Source organism: Mastacembelus armatus, chromosome 7 (genome assembly GCF_900324485.2).
Source record: "Mastacembelus armatus chromosome 7, fMasArm1.2, whole genome shotgun sequence".
NCBI classification, from domain to species: Eukaryota; Metazoa; Chordata; class Actinopteri; order Synbranchiformes; family Mastacembelidae; genus Mastacembelus; species Mastacembelus armatus.
In genome coordinates, this window is record NC_046639.1 from 885942 (window position 1) to 906041 (window position 20100).

The 20100-nt window shown below is 46.2% G+C and overlaps 1 protein-coding gene across 3 annotated transcripts in view; it reads right to left on the bottom strand.

Moving 5' to 3' along the window:
* The window catches only part of LOC113145297 (low-density lipoprotein receptor-related protein 1-like), an 80465-nt gene that overhangs the window by 20563 nt on the left and 39802 nt on the right, over positions 1–20100 (bottom strand). For all 3 annotated transcript variants that reach the window (XM_026331853.2, XM_026331855.1, XM_026331854.1), the window contains exons 7-41: positions 18970–19132; positions 18168–18390; positions 17109–17298; positions 16847–16990; positions 16478–16714; positions 16152–16332; positions 15768–15990; positions 15413–15602; positions 15171–15293; positions 14720–14860; positions 14310–14435; positions 13579–13695; positions 13399–13479; positions 13148–13315; positions 11984–12166; positions 11663–11860; positions 11248–11493; positions 10699–10896; positions 9514–9718; positions 9203–9367; positions 8771–9015; positions 7902–8033; positions 6897–7124; positions 6532–6706; positions 6318–6412; positions 6076–6225; positions 5840–5980; positions 5539–5667; positions 5332–5463; positions 5096–5230; positions 4855–4984; positions 4636–4762; positions 3338–3489; positions 3106–3230; positions 2508–2882 (exon numbers count right to left, since the gene is read on the bottom strand). In XM_026331853.2, the coding sequence (XP_026187638.1) occupies positions 2508–2882; positions 3106–3230; positions 3338–3489; positions 4636–4762; positions 4855–4984; positions 5096–5230; positions 5332–5463; positions 5539–5667; positions 5840–5980; positions 6076–6225; positions 6318–6412; positions 6532–6706; positions 6897–7124; positions 7902–8033; positions 8771–9015; positions 9203–9367; positions 9514–9718; positions 10699–10896; positions 11248–11493; positions 11663–11860; positions 11984–12166; positions 13148–13315; positions 13399–13479; positions 13579–13695; positions 14310–14435; positions 14720–14860; positions 15171–15293; positions 15413–15602; positions 15768–15990; positions 16152–16332; positions 16478–16714; positions 16847–16990; positions 17109–17298; positions 18168–18390; positions 18970–19132 (5973 nt within the window). The remainder of the gene's footprint in view (positions 1–2507; positions 2883–3105; positions 3231–3337; positions 3490–4635; positions 4763–4854; positions 4985–5095; positions 5231–5331; positions 5464–5538; positions 5668–5839; positions 5981–6075; positions 6226–6317; positions 6413–6531; positions 6707–6896; positions 7125–7901; positions 8034–8770; positions 9016–9202; positions 9368–9513; positions 9719–10698; positions 10897–11247; positions 11494–11662; positions 11861–11983; positions 12167–13147; positions 13316–13398; positions 13480–13578; positions 13696–14309; positions 14436–14719; positions 14861–15170; positions 15294–15412; positions 15603–15767; positions 15991–16151; positions 16333–16477; positions 16715–16846; positions 16991–17108; positions 17299–18167; positions 18391–18969; positions 19133–20100) is intronic.

The window sequence follows — 20100 nt, forward strand, 5'->3', positions numbered from 1 at the left end:
CTGCTGATCTTTGGATCCCAAAGGAAATACTGACGCAGCCAAGGAACAGCCAACATACAAGGACTGCTCTCTAAGGTCATATTTGAACTGGGTACCAGCGTAACATGTTTAAAGCTTTTAAGAGAGCGTTTCTAACAAGCAGTTTACATTTCATAAAAACATCTGGAACACAGTAAGAGTCGCAGACAGAAACGGGACCACTTGGACCTCAAGACGCAGCAGCTCTAACCACTCAACTATCTCTGGGCACTTGGAAATCAAACTTGACCACATAATGATGGACGGCACATTTTTGCAGGACAAGTTTTCAGTTCCACACACAAACTAAAAATAGAGAGAGACTATAAATGTCAGTGCTGCGGTGAACTGACCAGTAAGATCCTAACTGCTATCGCTCTGGGGGCCCCGATACAATTTGAGACAAGATGGAGCCAACGGACGTATCGCCCAGACACTTTGTGAGCGTATTGCTCTGATGGTTCACATTAACAGGCCATTAGATTAATTACTCTATAGACTCTTATCGTGAATGCATGGAGACTTTGGAGCAGCAAGTAAACAGCAGCAGCCTTGGCCAAAAGCACTCGGCAGATGAGGCTCCGATTAAAACCATAGTGACCGTCCTGGACGGGTTAATTCTGGTGACTGGCCTTGTTGGCCAAACCCTTGTCATCACCATCCTTAATGGCAGGAAGAGGAAAGAGAGTCGACCCCCGCACGGCACAGACACGCTGCTGCTGGCTCTGAGCGCTGCTGACCTGCTGATGCTGTTTTGCCTGCCCTTCCACACCTCTGCCATCACCCTGGGCTTCTGGCCTTTTGGCAGCGTAATGTGCAAAGCCATCAGCTTCCTCAGTGTGGCCTGTTCCACTGCCTCAGTCTTCACCCTGGCAGCTCTGGCTGTGACACGCTACCTCACCGTGGTCCACCCCACCTGGGCGTACCGTTTGCGAATGCACAGACGCATGAAGCTGACAGTAGTCCTGCTCTGGGTCCCCGCCTCGGCCTTGGGGGTGCCACAGTTTGCTTTCCGTACAGTGACCGTGTCCAGCGCCGTGTACTGCTTTGCCTTCCTGTCTGACTTCAGCCAACTGGTCTACAGCATCGCCCTCTTCCTGTTTGGTTTTGCTTTACCCCTGGGCACCATTGTATTGATGTACGCCAAGATCTACTGTTTTCTTCGACATGCGCAGCTGCTGGGGAAAGCTCCCCAGCTGGAGCGCTACCAGAGCCAGGTCACTCACACCTCAGCTCTCCTGGTCCTGGTCTTCACTCTGCTCTGGCTGCCCTCCTATGCCCTCATGTTCTCCTTCGTTGGAGGCACCATAACAGGCTCCTCTGGCTACAAGACCGGTGCCATCCTGGTCAGACTGTTGTCCTCTTCAGCAGCAGTGGTAAACCCTATACTGTACGGCTTTATGTCTCAGAAGTTTAGACAAGACTTGAAAAAGTTGTGGAGAGTGCACTGGGCCTGGTGCACGCACCGTCTGGTTAGTTGTCCTCATGTGACGGGCAGGGACATGGTTCAGACCTTTGAGCTGGACACGAGCTCAGAGAGGGACCAAACCTGAATCTCTGACCGGAAGGAAAAGACTTACTTAGTCCTGATGTTAGGTCTAGTTAATAGGTCTAAAAGTGGGGCTGTGATATTATTACCAATATTTTACTGTATGTGTATATATGTATGACTTGTGTAGCCAAGTATGGTGGTGACCCATACTCGGAATTTGTGCTCTGCATTTAACCCATCCCCAAGTGCACACACACAGTAGTGAACACACACACACAGTAGTGAACACACACCCGGAGCAGTATCAATACACATGATAATGTTGAATGCAATAATCCTCCATTGTTAAATGGTATTACATTAGATAAAATGCTGTGTCTTACTAAAAAACACCCATAACTAACTTTGCTTATAAACTGAATGACTCATTTTGTCACACAGTGTCATCACTGACATGCTCCTCTCTGGATCAGCTCTTCCTAATCGTATAGTTTTTTATTCAGTGGATGAAAACGTACAGAAACTAACATTTTTACCATCTTCTCAAAACATGTCAATAAACAAATCCCAAGGACTTTACTTGTTTTCTGTCTTTCATATTAAAACAACCAAAGCTTCTAAAGTGCTAAAAACAGTGCTGCATTTATTTTATGGATGAAGTTCAACCACCTGTTCTTGAATCATTTGGATTTAAAAGACACCACAGTGTTGAAACAAGCAAAGTGCTTGTTGCTGCTACTTCAGTTGGGTTAGCCTGAGTGAGTCAGTCTCCTCTAGTTGAGAAGCTGCAGCTGTGTGTACATTACAGCGAATCCTCCTGGGTGCTTGTGTTTTCATAACGCGGGATGATGGCTGTTTACAGCGTCGAGGGGACGAGGGACGACATTCAATTATTAAAGGAGATGACAAAATGAGAGGGTGCACAGACAGAGTAGAGGGAAAGAGCTGGCTGCAGTGACAAGTGAGGAAAAGAAGTGATTTATGACTCTGGACTTACTGTCCACCACTATCTTGCGGTCGGTGCCGTCATCATTGATCTGCTGGATGTTGCCAAAGTGGATGTCACTGAAGAAGATGCGGTTCGATCCCTTTCCTCCACCGCCGTGGTAGTCGAAGCTGAGGGCGATGACATTTTTCATGTGGTCGGGGTCCTCGAACGGCTTTATTGGTGCGTTGAGGTTCGTCTCGTCAGACAGGTGGATGCTCTTCAGAATGGTGCGCTCGGAGTACAGCAGATATCCGTCGTAGTCGCGGCAACCGCGGTTATCCTCTGCCAGCATGCCGTGAGCGCAGGCACAGGTGCGCTCCCCGTTGCCACGGTAAAGACACAGCTGCTCACAGCCGCCATTGTTGTCTTTGCAGATGTTGGTGCCTGGAGAGGTGCCACAGGTGAAAGGTGGGAGGTGTGTTAATCAAATAATGAGTCTGGTTAAGCACAGAATTCAACTGATCCATGGGGCATTTAGATTCAGTCAGGGGGAAAAGGCTTTTATCACTGGGTGTGTGTGTTTCATATGCTTTTATATATAGCCCTCCCCATTTTTCTCATGGCCAGGTTTGGGTTTAAGGTCTATGTGTACTTTATCTTTTCCTACCTTGTTGTCGGGCCCTGTTGAAAACCTTGATGTCTTTCAGCTGTACACCAATGCCCGTCCTGAGCTGCACAGCATCTGTAGCGTTGTCCTTGTTGCCTCTCTTAATGGAGCCATTAGCATGAGTCCTAGACAAAAGACAACAAGTCAGTTAACGGCACAAAACAGCAGAATAATAACAAATAACTGGTCTGGGAAAATGATCAAATGTGGTTCAATAAACAGATGAACTGACCTGTCGCTCCAGTAAATGTATTCCTCAAAAACAGACACAGCAAACATATCCATGTTGTTGTTGACCAGCACCAGCTCCCTGTTCTCTCCAGTCTCCAGATTGATGCGCTCAATCTTATCTGTCCTGGCGTCACACCAATAAAGCAGACCCTCCTGCAGCGATAAAGCACAAACGAAACCAAGTCAATTATCGAGGGAGTTCTGATGTTCACCATTAAACCAATAAGTGGACGTGGAAAACTGGGACTATCCAGTTAACTCATGAACATAAAGACAAAATCCAAATCATTTTGTTTTCTACTGCCTTTAATGTTCTGTATATACAGTATATTTGTTCATGTTTTTATTTGAACTTGTCTTATGTCTATTATAATATATATGTTACACACATGAAAGCACAGGGTACATAATGAAAAGATTCTAAAGCCTTTAGGCATAAATTTGTCATGAAAAACGGTCAGATCTTCATCTAAGTTACAATAATGAAGAAACAATTTATTACTAATTACTAATAATTACTGATGTTGTTCATATTAAACTCATTAATACATTCACAGAGCAGGCTAGTGAAAACTAAAGTATCACTTATAGAAATGGGCTGTTAGCAGTGTCTCAATAAGCAAAAAGGAATCTCAGTGGACTTATGACCAGAACTGTTGACTTGCATTGCCCAGTGAAAGTCTACATGAGACCACAGTTAGACAACCTGTCTATAAATGGACAGCATGTAGCACTGAGGCTGCTCTCTGTAGAAACGCCCAGATAAGATGACTCCAAAGGCCCAGTGCAGAACACAGAAACCCAGAGTAACAGCTAAAGGCTTAAATGAATCATCGGAGCTGGTCAGCTTCACTGTTTGTGAGTCGACCATTACTATGGTGCATGGACCGTGGCACCACAGGGAAAGTAGCTGCTCTCCAAAAAACACATCACTGTGCACTTAAGGTTTGGCAAAGAGCACTTTGGTGCTCCGTGATGAAACTAAGGGTTTAAAATGCATCCAGAGGCAAATGAAGGATAATGTCAGTGTCCAGTCAGAACCCAGACCTGAACCTAAGACTTGTGTGAGGCTCAATCAATTATTAAGGACTAGAACTGTTTCTGTGTAAACACATTTTAGTCGCCTGCCTTAAATCAAGACAGGACCACATTTTATGACCCATTAAAATGTGGTCCAAAGGGTAATTCAAAGGGGTTCGTGTACTCGACACTATTTCCACTTCAAATCAGACATGATAAATATCGTCTGTCAACAAAGAAAAACGTGCTGAGGTAAATGTTAGGCATTATGGTCCACACCTTGTAGTCGATGGAGATTCCATTTGGCCAACTGATGCTCGCATTGACCATGACCATCCTCTGGGAGCCATCCAACCGAGAGCGCTCAATACGGGGATACTGACCCCACTCGGTCCAGAACAAATACCTGCACACAGGAGATGATTTAAATTGATGGTTTAATGCATTTCAGAGGCAATGAGTTAAACAGCATTATGAAGTGTTGGCAGGAAGACTTGCCCTTTCACTGGGTGGACAGTGATGGCTCTGGGCTTGTCCAGGCCCTGGGAAATGACTACGTAGCGGAAGGAGCCATTCAGCCTGGCCACCTCAATCACATCGAAGCCCTGGTCGGTCCAGTAAATATTTCCTATAACAATATAAGGACATAAATCAGCTACATCTTCCTTTATCTGTGCTTCTGCATTTACAAAGTGTTTGATTGAATTACAATCAGATTTCAAATTGGCCTTCACAAGACCTGCTATCCAGTCGACGGTGATGCCCTCCACCCTTCCAATGCCGTTGGTAACCACATCTTCTCTCCACGTCTGATCCCTCTTAGCCCTGCTGATGGTGCTCAGGCCCATGTCCACCCAATAGATGGTGTCATTCTCTGAGAAGGATAATACCTTTGGTGTCACTCAAACACTCGCCTCACTTTCGTAATATCATCTTTAAAACGTCACTCGACGTCTAGTTTCTGATGTTTCTCACCAGCGTGGAAGTCGATGCCGACAGCCAGAGAGGTGCCAGACACGGGCACTAAGGCGTCAGATTTGTCTGCCGGGTCAAGTGGTATCCCTCGGATTCCCTCGTGAACAGAGTAAAGCAGGAAAGAGCCCATACCTGCTCAGAAAATAGGATACCTTAATGTTTTAGTCCTGCTGTGTGTGCGTTTGCAGCTGTGAAGCCGTGTCTTACCTTCACAAGACTGCTGTCCTATCTTGAGGCTGTACCCAGCAGTACACATGCAGGACCTGGTGGTTGTTGAGGTGGGCAGACAAAGCTGGGAGCAGTCACCATTGTTATTGCTGCACAGGTTGATACCCGCTAGAAAAGAACAGAGGTTAATGAGGCCCATTTTGATTGGTGAGTGTTGCATCCACTACAAAAACATGAGACTGGAGTCAAATTAATTGAAATTTCCAGTTCTCTAAAATTACTTGTAGACTCATAACTTACAAGCCTCAAGCATTAAGGATTTTCAAGTGATATTTCTTACCTTTCTGCACATCCTCATCATAGATTCTCATGTGCATCATAGGGGAGGTGTTATTTCGCAAAACCTTCCAGTTACCTCCATCCTTCTTGTCACATGTTCCTATCTGGTCAGTTCCCTGGTCTGCCCACCACAGCTTGTCTCCTGCAGTGAAGGAAACAGATTCATAATATTCTATGCTGACATGATCCTGAGATGCAGATCTGCTTAGAAAGACTAACTATTAAAAAGAATCCTACCCATAATAGCCAGTGCAGTAGCCTTGGTAAGTTTGCCTTTAACACCTTCCAGGATCTCCAGTTTGGATCCATCCAGCTGACACCGGTTAATGGTGCTGTTTCCTGAACTGATCCAGTACAGCTGCTCCTTTTCATAATCAATGGAGAGGCCTAAATGGAAAAAGTAAACATGCTTAACCTGTACTTTCACTGAGAGATTCAGTTTTTTGTTATTTGTGAAGGTAGGGGGGAGATTTGCTCACCGACTGGCCCCTTCTGGTTGATGAAAAGCGTGCTGCGGTTGCCACCATCCATATTAGCCATGCTTATGTTGTCACCATCAGTCCAGTACAGCTTTCTGAGGAGGGACATGAAAACTTTGAGATGTGCAGCCCGGAGAACGACACTCTACCAAAGACTCATTAATGTAAAACAGAAAACAAAGAATGTCATGAATAAGCGAGAGCTAAGGCTCACCCCAGCAGAGGGTGCACCACCAGACAGTGGGGCTTGTCTAAACCTTGGATGACAGCGTTCTTGAAGGATCCATCCAGTCTGGCCACATTAATCTGCTTCTTATTGGCATCATAGCTGGTCCAGAAAAGGTTTCTGGACACCCAGTCTACTGCTAGTCCATGGGCATTAGGAAGGTCTGTGAAGTGTCAGGAGGACAACAGAAAGAAGGAAGATTTCCATGGGAATACTCTGTGTTACCAGATATTTTTACTTTAAGTGGCAGTAACTCAGCTTCTGTGGACATTGATGACACTTACCAGGTCTAAACGTCTAAGTGAAATAAACGAAATGAAAACCGAACCCGATCTCGTTGGGATTGTTCTTACCAGCAGACACAACTGTCTCCACGCCGGTGCCGTTGATGAACGCTCTCTTGATCGTCTGAGTTCGGACATCGGACCAGTAGATGCGACGCTCCACGGCATCATAGTCCACCACAGTCACGTTGTCGATGTCGGGCACAGTGAAGGAGATGATGTAGTTGTAGTAAGGGTTGTCAATGTCTACACCTCGGATTTCAATCTGACGAGCGTAAAGAAGGAACTTGCGAGACTCTGGGAAAGAAAAACAACCACACGAACGATTTTAATCACTTCTGATTTTTTAAAAATGATTTCTACAGATGAGCAGAGAAAGAGGAGCCTTTCTAACTCTAGATATCAGTTTTTCATGTGTACAGCGTGTGTTTGCAACATAAACCTCAGGTAGGACTCGACCGTATGTTTGTGTTAACACAGTTTCACAGTTCAGTTACTGTAAATAGATTCACACCTTCAAAAGGGAACCAGCTGGATCCCAGGACAGAAATGCTCAAACTGATGGGTCATTAATATGTCGACCTTGTAAAAACAGACACCAAGCACACGGCCTCACCTCACCCCACTACACAGTATATTTATTGGATAGGAACGTTAGCATCAGCTAGCTTATGTTTTGGGATGCAATATTCAGGACAGTCCCATCCCCTGGATGTGGGCTGGAGACGTGACATGGACCATCATAAGGCCCTAATACAACCATACTGTGTTTATACTGCTGAGGACACTGGGAGGGAGGGCATGTGAACACACACGTAGATAAATTCCCACAGCAAGAAATCCACTCTGTGGCAGTCTTATATTAAATACAATAGAGATAAAAACACTGAGGACACTGAGGAGATGTAATCACATCTTCTGTCATAAGAGTTGGCTGCTTCAGCATCCTGAGCGTCCTGCACCATAGAGGTCTCGACAGTCATGAGTCCTCCCCCTGGCTCTTCGATGACATGGATTATATGTGGCAGCTGTGTGTTTTTAAGGGAAGTGAAAAATGTGCAGGTCTGTTCTTGCCTTTGCAGGTGCGTTTGTCAGGCTGCAGCTTCATTAGGTGGGGGCAGGCGCAGGAGAAGGTCTGGTTAAAGTTGATGAGACAGAGGTGGGAGCAGGGGCCTTTACCATCACGGCTGGCACATGGGTTCGGAGCTAAAAGAGACAAAAAGTCATAAAGGAAATATAGTGGAAGAGAAAGAGATGCACAAGAGACCCACAATATGTTCTGTAATTTTAATGAGATGCAGTTTCCAGAGTCTCATAGTCATTTTCTCGGTGTAATGAACCTCTCCATCAATGGACCCTAAAGGAAAGTCAGAGCGCAGGAAAGACCTCGTCTACCAGACCTGTCAAAACTATTTGCTGCCTCATCACTGTCATGGGCGTTAATTAAGACTGTCAATCAACAAGTCTGTGAGATCTGTCTTTTCCTGAGCCCAATTACAGAACCCAGTGCTCCTCAGCTGCCCATAGACCTTCGGGGTCCCGTACCCATTGGCTGCTAACTATCTGTTTGACAGTTCGATATGACAAAGCCTTGCAAAACAGTTCTGACGATCTTTCTGCCATGTTGTCAAACATGGTTGTGAGATTTAGGTCACAGGGGGAGGGTTTTATTTCCCACTGAGCTGATGGGAAATGCCGCACAGTGAGGTGACTTTCTGATCAACGAGGCAGCGGGAGTTGTCCAAATTGCTGCCGGTGTGAGGAGACAACACGTCTCAAAGCTCTGAAAGGTCAGCTGTCTTTGGGGAAGAGGAGCTGTGAATCAATGAGCTGTCAGTTCGTCAACATTGCTCTTTTGAGTTAAAGCCCAAACCATGTTGACAGGCAGGAGTAAATCTGAGATCTCTCTCCGTGAGGGTGTGCTTCTCCAATGTGCAACCTACCCTGGGGCTGTCTGGATGGATGATACACCTGCAAGTCAAAGGGCTGCGTGTTGGTGCGCTGGACTACAGTGACATTGTGTCCTGTCCATTTGTTGGCTTTGGCCAGAGTGTTAGTCCTCCAGTCAGTCCAGTAGACCTCGCCTCCGTACATGGTGACAGCAAAGGGGTGGGACAAATATTCATGACCCCGCAACACCTCAATCAGCCCAGAACCGTCGTACATAGCGGAGTAGATGGCATCAGACCTGGAGAAGCATTAAGGCAGCGATGCACCGTCATTAACAGGTGAGTGCAGACTTTATATGCAGTTTAATATAATAATAATAAGCACATCTGCACGTTTATTAAGAACATTATGATGACAAGACCTGAGTGGGCACTGCAGTGCAATAAAATCGCTCTGTATTTTCAGTGGCTTGTCGTTAATGGTACCTGGCGTCAATCCAGACAATGCGTCTTTCCATGTAGTCCACAGTGAGTCCGTTGGGCCAGCCACCGCTGCCTGTCTCCTTATGGATCGTGTGTCTGCCTTCACCACTCATGGATGCTGCTTCAATCCTGGGCAGACTGGCATCCCAGTCTGTCCAAAACAGGATACTGGGAACAAAAAGTAAAGCAAAGTGAGGAGAGATCACTTTCACTGAGAGTAAACGTCACTTCCACAGACAAACAGACCAATGAGATGCAAAGAATAACACGGCGAGCAATTAGACTTTTACAGTCTATTGATTTATGCCTCTTACCCATCACGAGGGTCGAGGGCGATGGCTCGGGGATGCTCCACCTCCCCAGCCAGCAGGGTGGTTCTCATCGTCCCATCCAGTTTGGCCACCTCAATCTGATCCAGGTTGCTCTCCACCCAGTAGATGTTTCCTGCGATCCAGTCCACAGCCAGGCCCTCTGGGGTAGCCAGTCCATACTGGATCACCACCTCAAAACTGGTCAAGGCTGAACAGAGCACACAGAGAAAGGGGGACGTAAAACTAGGTTGGTGTCATATGACAACTAAATAGAAAGATTGATATGTTTTCCTGTTTATAACGTCTGTCAGACCTCAACCAGCCGTGGCCCCAAGCATCACATCCACCTTGCTTTTATTATTACCAACTACTGGCCATTATGCAAAACTAAGTACTGAACAAAACCAAAACGTGTGATCATCAGACACATTCTTCACAAGTCCTTCCAGTTGTAATTAGAGGGAGAGGGATGGGCCTTTTTCACAGTTTGCACCAGGGCATGTTGGGAGTTATGGCTGCCTGTCTGTCTGTATGCCTTGGTAGGGGTGTGTTTAGCAAGCTGCCGGCACTACGCAGTGTATGCCAACAACTTTGGTGACTCCGACATGGCTTTGGTAACAAACAGCAGGGGCTGATCTATGAGTTGGTCACAATGTCTCTCCTCAGAAGTCCTGTTTTAATGGTGAAGTTAGAGGGCTGGGAACTGGAACCACAGTGTGCTGCGCCTCCTGCGCTGCATCAGTGATCTGGCTGCAGTCACGCACAGCAAGAACTGAGACAAATGGGAACAGACAAAGCCTTCCGTGTGCCCCCTGAGCACAGTGCTGGGAACACAACCTTGATTGGCAAGGAGGCTTGAGGTTTTGGAGCAGGAAAGGCTATGACCTGGGAGATTTATTCAGGGTCACAGACCGCCACTGCTGACCACAGTCTCTTTCTAAAGATATTTGGCTCTGAGAAATTACAGTGAGTGTATCTGCTCAGTGGAAGATCATTCCCAAGACATGCTGAGTGAAAAGCACAAAGATGATTTGCTCTCGCAGAAGAAAATATGCACTTTAAGACTTTGTACTTCACTTACAAACACTGGCACTGAAACCAAAACATACTACTGAGTAAATTAGACTGTTTCCTCACTTTCGTCATCATCTACAGTTACATAAAGCTGTAGCTAACGAGCTGCCTCACCTCCATTTTCAGACAGTTTCCCACGGTAGATCTTGTCCTCCACAACATCAGTCCAGTACAGGGTGCTCTGGTTGAGGTGAAAGTCCAAGGCGATGGTGTTCCTCAAGCCTGGTACCAGGACACTAAACTCCCCTTTGTGAAGTTCAATCCTTCTGATCTCATGGCGGTTGGAGAAGATGATAAAAGGCTTGAAGGGATCTGAAGGCAAAGAAAATGAGTCTCAGTTCAGTAAACCTCATTTCAAGATCCACAAAATGTCTTGCTGAACTTGGACGATCACATCGGCTGCATCTCCCTCCTTTGTCCCTTCCAAAAAAAAAAAAAATAATCAAAGTATTTTCTATTCATTTGTTAAAAAAAAAAAAAAAAACCAAACAAACATCTTCAACACCACAATGCGACTAAATGTTGTATATTCACGCCTGTGGAGCTTCCTCGGCATAAGAAAATGACGGTGCTCTCACTATGAAGCCAGACAGTAATTATTTAGTTTGCAGGAGTAGAGTAAATAAAACCTTTATGCCAACAAGTCCCTCTCTTTTTACCCACCAGTGCTTTTGCAGCTCTCCATGTCTGACTCCAGCTCCCAGCCCTCGTAACAGGAACACTTGACGCTGGACTTCTCCTGCTCGCACTTCTGGCTACACTTGAGGTGTTTGGCACAGAAACTCTGGATCTGGCAGGTCTTGTTGTCAAGTCCCAGTTCCATGCCCAGGGGACAGGAGCACATGAAGCCCTCCCCTGGAATTATGGTGCAGTTGTGACTGCAACCACCATTGTCCAACGAACACAAGTCTGCACACAAGAAACAGGAATGAAAGGCCTGAGAATATCCGAGACAGAAACTCTGTATGTACTGGATGTGTGAATATTAATATGAGCAAAAAGAAACAAGTGCTGAACACATTTTCACGTTGTGGTGGTTTATGTGTAGAAAGGTATTTATGTGTAAAGGCCGTGTTACCACAAAGTTTCTCATCGGAGCCATCTGGACAGTCGTCGGTGCCATCACATAGCTTTTCAGCAGGGAGACAGATGGAGTCGTTGGTAGCACACATGTGGTGAGACAACTTGCACACCAACGCCTCGCAGTTGTCCTCGTCCGAGTTGTCCTCGCAGTCACTGTCGCCATCGCACACCCAGGCCTTGCTGATGCAGCGAGCTGACAAGACCAAGACCAAGACCACATGATGTTAACGTTCCCCTAGCGCTCTTTATCAAAACACAGGATATGCATCAAAGTCCATGTCTACCCCCGACAGGTGAAGCAGCTGAAGCATCTTACCAGAGTCTCTGCAGCTGAACTTGACCGCTGGGTCACACATATGGGTCACACCCTCACAGTTGCTCTCATCGCTCAGGTCCATACAGTCCGTGTCACCGTCACAGCGCCAGCGCATTGGGATGCACAGGCCGTCCATCCGACACTGGAACTCGTCTACGTGACAGCCACCTGGAGGACGGGTAGCTGTACGGGAAACAGCAAGGCAGAGTGTGACAGATGAGCAAACGAGAAGTCAGCACACTCGCACCGACAGCACAAACTGGTGAAGGTATGTAGAGACACGGAGCTGGGTCAAAGGACAGTGACAGCTCACTGGCTCATGTCCCACCACTGAAAAGGTGCCAGTGACAATGACATCACCTCAAGGTAAAGGTCAGAGGTCGGTATGGTTAGAGCATGAAATGGACCAGGGACCTTCTAGCACAGAATCCAATATACATGAAGAGAAGGCGACAGTATTACATGTTTATTAGAGCTTATCACTTCTAGATGGTACACAGAGAGAACCATCACATACACACACACACGCACACACACACACACACACACACACACACACACACACACAGCACAGATTGCTCATTAGCCCAACGGGTCATGCTGAGCCTGCACTCTGAGACAACACTTGGCTGTGTTTCTGGATGGATCAGACCCTACACACAACGTCAGAACACACACACAGGACAGAATACATGTTTCGAAGCAGATCGACAAGTGACGGAAGAACGCGGCACCGTGCTGTGGCACCGTTCTCCGTCAACACCATCAAGGGCTGTTAACCCGTCATTCTCAACTGCAGACATGTAAATTCGTCCCTGCAGTGTAGTCAAAACATATTTGCCAAGTCAACAAGTCCATGAAAGAGTTTAAATGTTATCTATCCACATAATCCCATCCTGAACAGTGCAACAGAGAAGATTTGCTGTAAATGATAAGTGGAAACCAGAGGGCAGGCAGGGGCATGCAGAGTGGAGGAAACGGGACAGGGAGGAGTAGGATCCAGACTTCATTATGACAACTTACAGTATTTACCTCTGCAAACAACAACAACATGTAACCACAGTCAAGTACAATGCATGCTGTGATGACAGCTGGACTTAGACACAGGACAGTCTTTATCTGCAGGCGCTGGGGGAGAGTAGACAGTGTTATACTGTTTCCTACCCTGGTTGGTGCAGTTGGCATGAGTCTCGTCACTGTAGTCTCCACAGTCATTGTCGCCGTCACAGGTCCAGTATTCTGGGATGCAGCGGCCGCTGTTACATTTAAACTGGACGCTGGAGCAAGAATGGCTGCAGCCTGCCTCATCACTGTTATCTCCACAGTCATTGTCTGTACATCAGAGCACACACAGGAGTCTTACGGTCAGATAACAGTCTGCTTTGAAGTGCAGCTTTTTAGGACTTGACCCTCACCGTTGTCACAGCGCCAGTTGATGTTGATGCAGCGTCCGTTGGCACAAGTGAACTGGGTCAGAGGGAAGCAGGTCGGGTATGCTGGGAACAGAGCGCGTGTAAGGATCAAAAGCATGAGAGATTAACAATGAAAGCTGACTCCATCAAGGCAACAAACATGAAGCTGCAGAAAAGACTCACCACAGGAGTCTGGTTCATCAGAGCGGTCCCCACAGTCATCATCCAGGTCACATGTCCAGGAGATGGGGATGCAGCGCCCACTGGCACAGGGGTACTGGTTGGGCGGGCATGTACGGGCTGGCAGTGTAACAGGGCGTAAAACTGTTCAGTAAGTCCTCTTTCCTTTCTCAACATCCCTGACTCAACAGCCAAGCTCACAATAAATCATCACAGTTAAAGACGACAGACTAATTCAATTTCCAATATTCTGCTTTTACAAAAAGGACTTAAAATAGCTGTGACCTTAAAAACAGTACACTCACTTTATCTATATTAGGTTAAAGCCAATTTGCCATCACCTCCAATTTATTTGAGACACTGGCACAGCTCTTATAAAAGCAACACGAGCTGTAAGGTGAGGACCAACACTGTGTTTCAAGACGGTAGATTGATTCACTCTCCGTAGCAGTTTTTAACATCACACTGGCATCTACAGCCCCAGACCTCAGTGTGTCTGCTGCACCGTCAGACGACCGTCCCAAACTTATATCAGTCCAGTGTTTCCCCATTTGCACTTTTCATTTTAACAGAGACGCTTGAGTTTAAACAAGCCTAGTCACAGGTAGAAATAAACTCCGACCGATAACAGAATTGTTTTTGTCACAGAAAACTACCTGCTACTCAGGTAATAAAATCTGTGAAGCTCACATATCAAAACTAGAAACTGAAAAGCTGTCTTAAAGCGAACATACCGGAGCAGGTTGTGTTCGATTCATCCTCGTCATTGCCACAGTCGTTGTCGCCATCACACAACCATCGCAAAGGGATGCAGCGGTTGTTCTGGCATTTGAATCGGTCAGATGGGCAAGTGTGCTGGTCTGGGGGTGAATAACAAAAAGGTTACACTAGTCATCGGCAAAGACGACATGCTTTAAATGAGGAATAGAAACACTAGGAACTCCAAGACAAACATCAGTCCCTGGTTCTATTGCCTGATTAGGCGGAAGCCGGCCAACGAAATTACAGCCACATGCATGGAAAGAGACAATCCTGGAAACTACGCTTTTACGCTCTGTCGGTTCACGTTAGCTAACACCCTCAAACCAATTTTTGTTGATCTATGTGTTGCTGCGTAACCATGACAATGACAGAGCACACTTACGACAGAGCTCAGGGGCCTCATCGCTGTTGTCCAGACAATCGTTGTCCCCGTCACACTTCCAGCGCTCTTGGATGCAGCGGCTGTTCTTGCAGGCAAACTCCCCAGGTTGGCACTGGGGTGGGGGCACGTAGGAGGGGTTGGCTGGAGATGAGATCACAGGCGGGAACAGGAACAGATGAGACATTGGGACAAGAACTAAGCACCAAAACACAATAAATCTTTGTGGTGCCTAGATCAAGTTTCTCCTGTGTTAAAGTTTTAAAAATCCTGGTGGAGGTTCTTGAAAACTTGTCCCCACATTTGGAAAAATGCAGTGGATGGAATAGCTTGAAAATGGAAAATACAGCCCAGAATTCTTTAACGGCCTCGACTCCTGCTGCATAATGAATTTTCCATGACCTTCCACATTGATCTTTGGTGGAACCTCTGTACGGGTAAAGCAGCTAAGTACCTTTGCAGGTGACATTATCGACATCCAGGATTTGATCGTCAGCACAACCACAGGACCTGCCGTTAGGGATAGCGAGGCACAGACTGCTGCAGCCACCGTTGTTAATTCGACACGCATTGGAACCTACAAAAAACAAACACACAAGCCAAAGTCAGACTGAGCAGTGTAACAACAGTCATCGCAGCTGTTTAATCGTCACACTGGTTATTAGTTCATGATGAATCAGGACAGGGGAGATGCACCTTGCTGCTGATGTGCATCGTACACTCTGATCTCAAAGATAGGTGGCCTCTCGTTGCGCAGGAGCGTGACCGTCTTGGTGACTTGGTCCAGTTTATAGATGCTGCCACCACGATACTCATTCCAAAAGAGGAATTGTTTGTAATGACATAAGCCAAAAGCGTGGTTAAGCTCCTGGCCCTCATACACCACCTGTTAAATCAAGAAACACAGAGAGGATCATTCTCAAAATATTACCTGCGTTTATCTTCACGTTGGGAACGAGTCACAGTTTCAAATATTCTGGAGTATCTCTTTGGGCAAATGTAAACACATGAATACACTACAACCTAAATATATTCCAAGAGCGTCACCAACCTTTCGCTCGGTGGTGTTAAGGTAAACCATCTCAATGCGGTCATAGTAAGCATCCACCCAATACAGGATCCCCTGGGGAATGTCCAGACTCAGGCCATTAGGCCACAGCACCGTCTTGCTCGTCAGGAACACCTGGTGGTGTGAACCGTCCATCCAGGCTTTCTTGATCTTCCCTCTGTTGCTCTCTGTGGGGTCCTCTTCCCAGTCAGTCCAGTACATCCACCTGGGAGACAAGAAGAGGGATCACCACATTCAAAGATGTCCGTGAAAGCTGGAGATATCAAGATGAAGCCTTGAGTTGTAAGGCTCTCTCATGGTACATCCCAGGGTTTATGACGGTTTAAGACTCATTTTAACTGATAAATGATGTTATCGGTGTCTTACCCATGCTGGGGGTCCACCACGATGGCACGAGGATGGCTCATCTTTCCCTCAATGAGGGTCTTGCGGGTCTGCGAAGCCTTCTCCAGCCTAGCAACACTAATAGTCTTCTTAGGCCCGTCATCTGTCCAGTAGAGATTACCTCCCATCCAGTCCACTGCTATCCCCTCTACTGTGTGGATACCTGAGATAGGCACAGGAAGCCAGAGGGTTAAAGGAAGTCACAACGATTAACCAAGGGAATAAAGTGGAAATGATATGCCTGACTGATTTCTTTTCCTCACTAAATGTTTTGTAGCAGTGGAAAAAGTTTTCTGTGCACATCTTACCCTCCTTCAGTATGGTGTCTCTCTCTGTGCCATCTATCTTCTGGCGACCAATAATGTAGCTGGTGGCATCAGCAAAGTAGATGAATTCACTGGCAGCGTGGAAATCCAGAGCGCGGGGGTTCATTAGGTTCTCGATGGGAATCATGTACTCATCGGGCACCTTGGCGTTCATGTCCATGCCCCTGATTATTCCAGGACGACCCTTCCCGTACACCAAGAACAGCTCATGGTCTGGTTCTGTAGAGGAGGGAAAGTAAAATCTTCTTAATGAATAAGAATCATTATTCCTGTCATCGCCTTTATGACCACCATCATTCAGTGCTATCATTAATCATCCTCAGTTAATGGGCTCTCAGTCTCGATACTCACTTTTGCAGGACTTGCCGTCGCTGCCAAGGCTGAATCCAGAGCGACAGCGGCAGGTACGGGTCTTGTGACTGTTGCTCAGTAGACAGATGTCAGAACAACCTCCAGCCTTCCCAAACGGATCCAGGGCGCATGCATGGCTGCGCACTAATGCAGGGGAACCACAGAATCAACAAATAAATCAACTAAATCTTGAAATGGCAAATCTTTTCAATAGATGCAGAGCAGGGGAGTCAGCAGGCATGTCGAGAACTAAGCTGTGCACCTTGAGGTTGGCGCCTCTGGTGGTACACGTGCAGCGCAGCTCCCCTGTCCACCCGCGTCACCACCTGGAAGTCGGAGCTGTTGAAGCGGTTCACTCGTATCACACTGGTCTTGGGGTTGTGGTTGCCTTCGTCTGAGTTTGTGGCATACAGGTAGTTCTCGAACACAGTCAGTCCATAGAGGTGTTCAATCTGAAACATATCGAGACAATAGATCAGCAAAATGAAAAGGTTATTGAGTTTGCTAAAGAAAATGCTGATGCTTTTAGTAAAACAGCTCATGGTGCATGAATAGCAACATGTGTGATATCATCTGTGTGCACATTTTATCTTGAGTGCTGCATAATGAAATTTTCCCAACAAACTATTTATCATCACAAAACAGATTAGGACAAATTCTAAATATGGAAAGAAAGACAGAACACAGACGGACAGATGAACAGATGAACAGAGTGTGTAGACACTTTACATGGGGGAGAATAACGGCTCCACATCTCATCTGCTGCTAGAGAGACAGGTTTTACTTTTATAAGGGTCTGTTCAGTGCAGCTCTCCTCTACCGTCACCAAGATATATGGGTTGGGATTATATTACGCCCCCTCCTACCTTTCGTATTCACCACACCCCCCCACTACAGTCCTGATTTCATTAAGATCATTACTCCACTATAAGTTCGAACCCAGACTCGCTAGGGCCAGACTAATATGTTTAGGGAGGCACTAGCCAGGAAAATCACACAGTTTAAGCAATATCAATCAAGGCAATAAAAAGGACTTATCTGCAGGAGGGGCAGACTGTCTTTGCCTACACGGGAGACAACTGGAAAACTGTACTGCCTCTAAAGATGATGAGATTAAATCAATGATGACACAGATTTGTAAAGCAGATGTCTTGTGTTATTGAAGGGGAGACTGAAAAGTCAGCAGGGACTGTGAGCTGTTGCTGTCTGCTCCAGAGCAACCTTTTAAAGGACCAACATATACTTTAGTGTCCATATACTTTAGTGCATCTCTGTGAAAGCTTCGGTGTGCAAATCCAGCCAACCACCACTGCAACCTCACCAGCAGGCCCTGGATGATGGTGTGTCGGTTTTTGCCCTCATAGTCGACCACTTCGATGTAGTCCAGGTAGGCGTCGGCCCAGTACACCAGCCGGTTGACCAGGTCCAGCGTGATACCATGAGGGAAGACGATCTTCGTGTCCACCAGCTTCGTGCGGTTCTGACCGTCCATGTCACAGCGCTCCACCCTGGGCGTGGACCCATAGTCTGTGAAGAACACTTTGCTGCAGCAGAAAGAAAGAGAGAGAGGACAGGAAGGGTAAGACGAAGTCCAGGTGACAGAAAATATTTTATTACCAAACAGAAATTCAGAATCAGAAGGATTGAAGGACTCTGGTACAGAAGCTCTCAAAGTGCTCGCCAAGAAGAACTTAAACGAAAGAGAAAAAACATAATATGCATATAATCATAAAAAAAACCAGGAAGGGGTTGCCTCCGCTAAAAACCACATTGATCAATTTATCTTAACATTACACAACCACAACTGAGAAATCAGGATTATTCATATAATGGATAAAAGATGATTCTCAGGACAATAAAAAACAGAGAACCGATACTTTAGAAAAAGGAACTAGATTAGATTCCATCTTGTCAGTATCGGGAACCTGAAACAGCCAACGTGCAAACATTTATGACACACAAGTATCTGTCTAGGTTTCCATCTGGAGGAAGTGCTTTGATTTTTGACTGCCTGCTCAGTCAGCATGTAGTCTGATCATGCGACAGGATTTTCCTCTCAAGTGTTGCTTAAACACTTTTTTGGAGGCATTGTTAGGTCAAGAAAGCTCAACGGAAGTACAGACCCCATAGCCGGGTCCAAAGCGATGCCTTTAGGGTTGTAAAGCTCCTGGTCCAGCAGGGTCACACATGTTTGGCCGTTCTTGTTGCAGACAAACACCCGGTCGTCCACGTCATCCACAAAGTAGAAGTTTCCGGTCAGCCAGTCGATAGCCATCTGCTCCACATCTGAGGGACAGAGGGTTGAGAGCAGGGGAGTTGTGAACAGAGCCATTAACAAGAAACAGAGCCTCATAGGAACACAGCCATATATTGTAGTTCTTGGTCATTTACCAAGATAAATACTAGTCCTTGATTAAGGCAGGCAGGGCATGGAGGAGGGAAAAAGCAAAACATGCCAGATAAAGAGTGAGAGCCTGTGTTTTCTAAACTGAACTCCTATCAGTGGATTTGAGCAGGAACAGGCTTCTCATTAGTTTTATCCATGTTTTAATAAAGTGTAACTCACTTAAACATAAAATCAGTTTAAAGGGGCTATTAGGCCCATGGTGCTGCAGAAGGCCCATACATAATAAGGCGTATGGCAGACCACAGATCACAGATCAAAATAGTTGACTGACTAATAAAACATTTCCATTGGAAACACTTTCCCTTGGGCCCAAGAAGCTTTCAGGAAATTGTGAAACTTATGCTTAGCCGTGTTTAGGGGATCTAGAGCCTAAAACATCACAGGGGGCACAATTTCATTTGCAAAACGAGGAGCACTAGGAACAAAGTTCTTGTAACGTTTATTACTGTTAAAAACAAAGTTTCTTGAGAGAGAGACTAAGGTCAATTCAAACGTGGGCCTTCACACACACCAGAACAATTTCAGAGCTTTCAGGCAAATATTGTTTAAGGCTCTGGAGCCCATTGCAGCGATGCACATGTTTCTTCTAAAGACTGTCACTCCTTGAGAACTCTGTCCTCTATGAAAATGGGTGCAGAGGTCCTAGACTACAGGAGACCCAGCTGTAAGCATGGGGGGAAGTTAGGGCTTGAAGATACGTACAGCCGTGTGTTTTAACAGCTGCCTCTGTAAACTGTATGCACATAACACCGACCCACTACTCACACATGCACTATCCCTGTGGCCACAGCTGCCTCTACACTTAATTCAATGCATAACTTCGATGTTGGGATACACATGTGAGGTG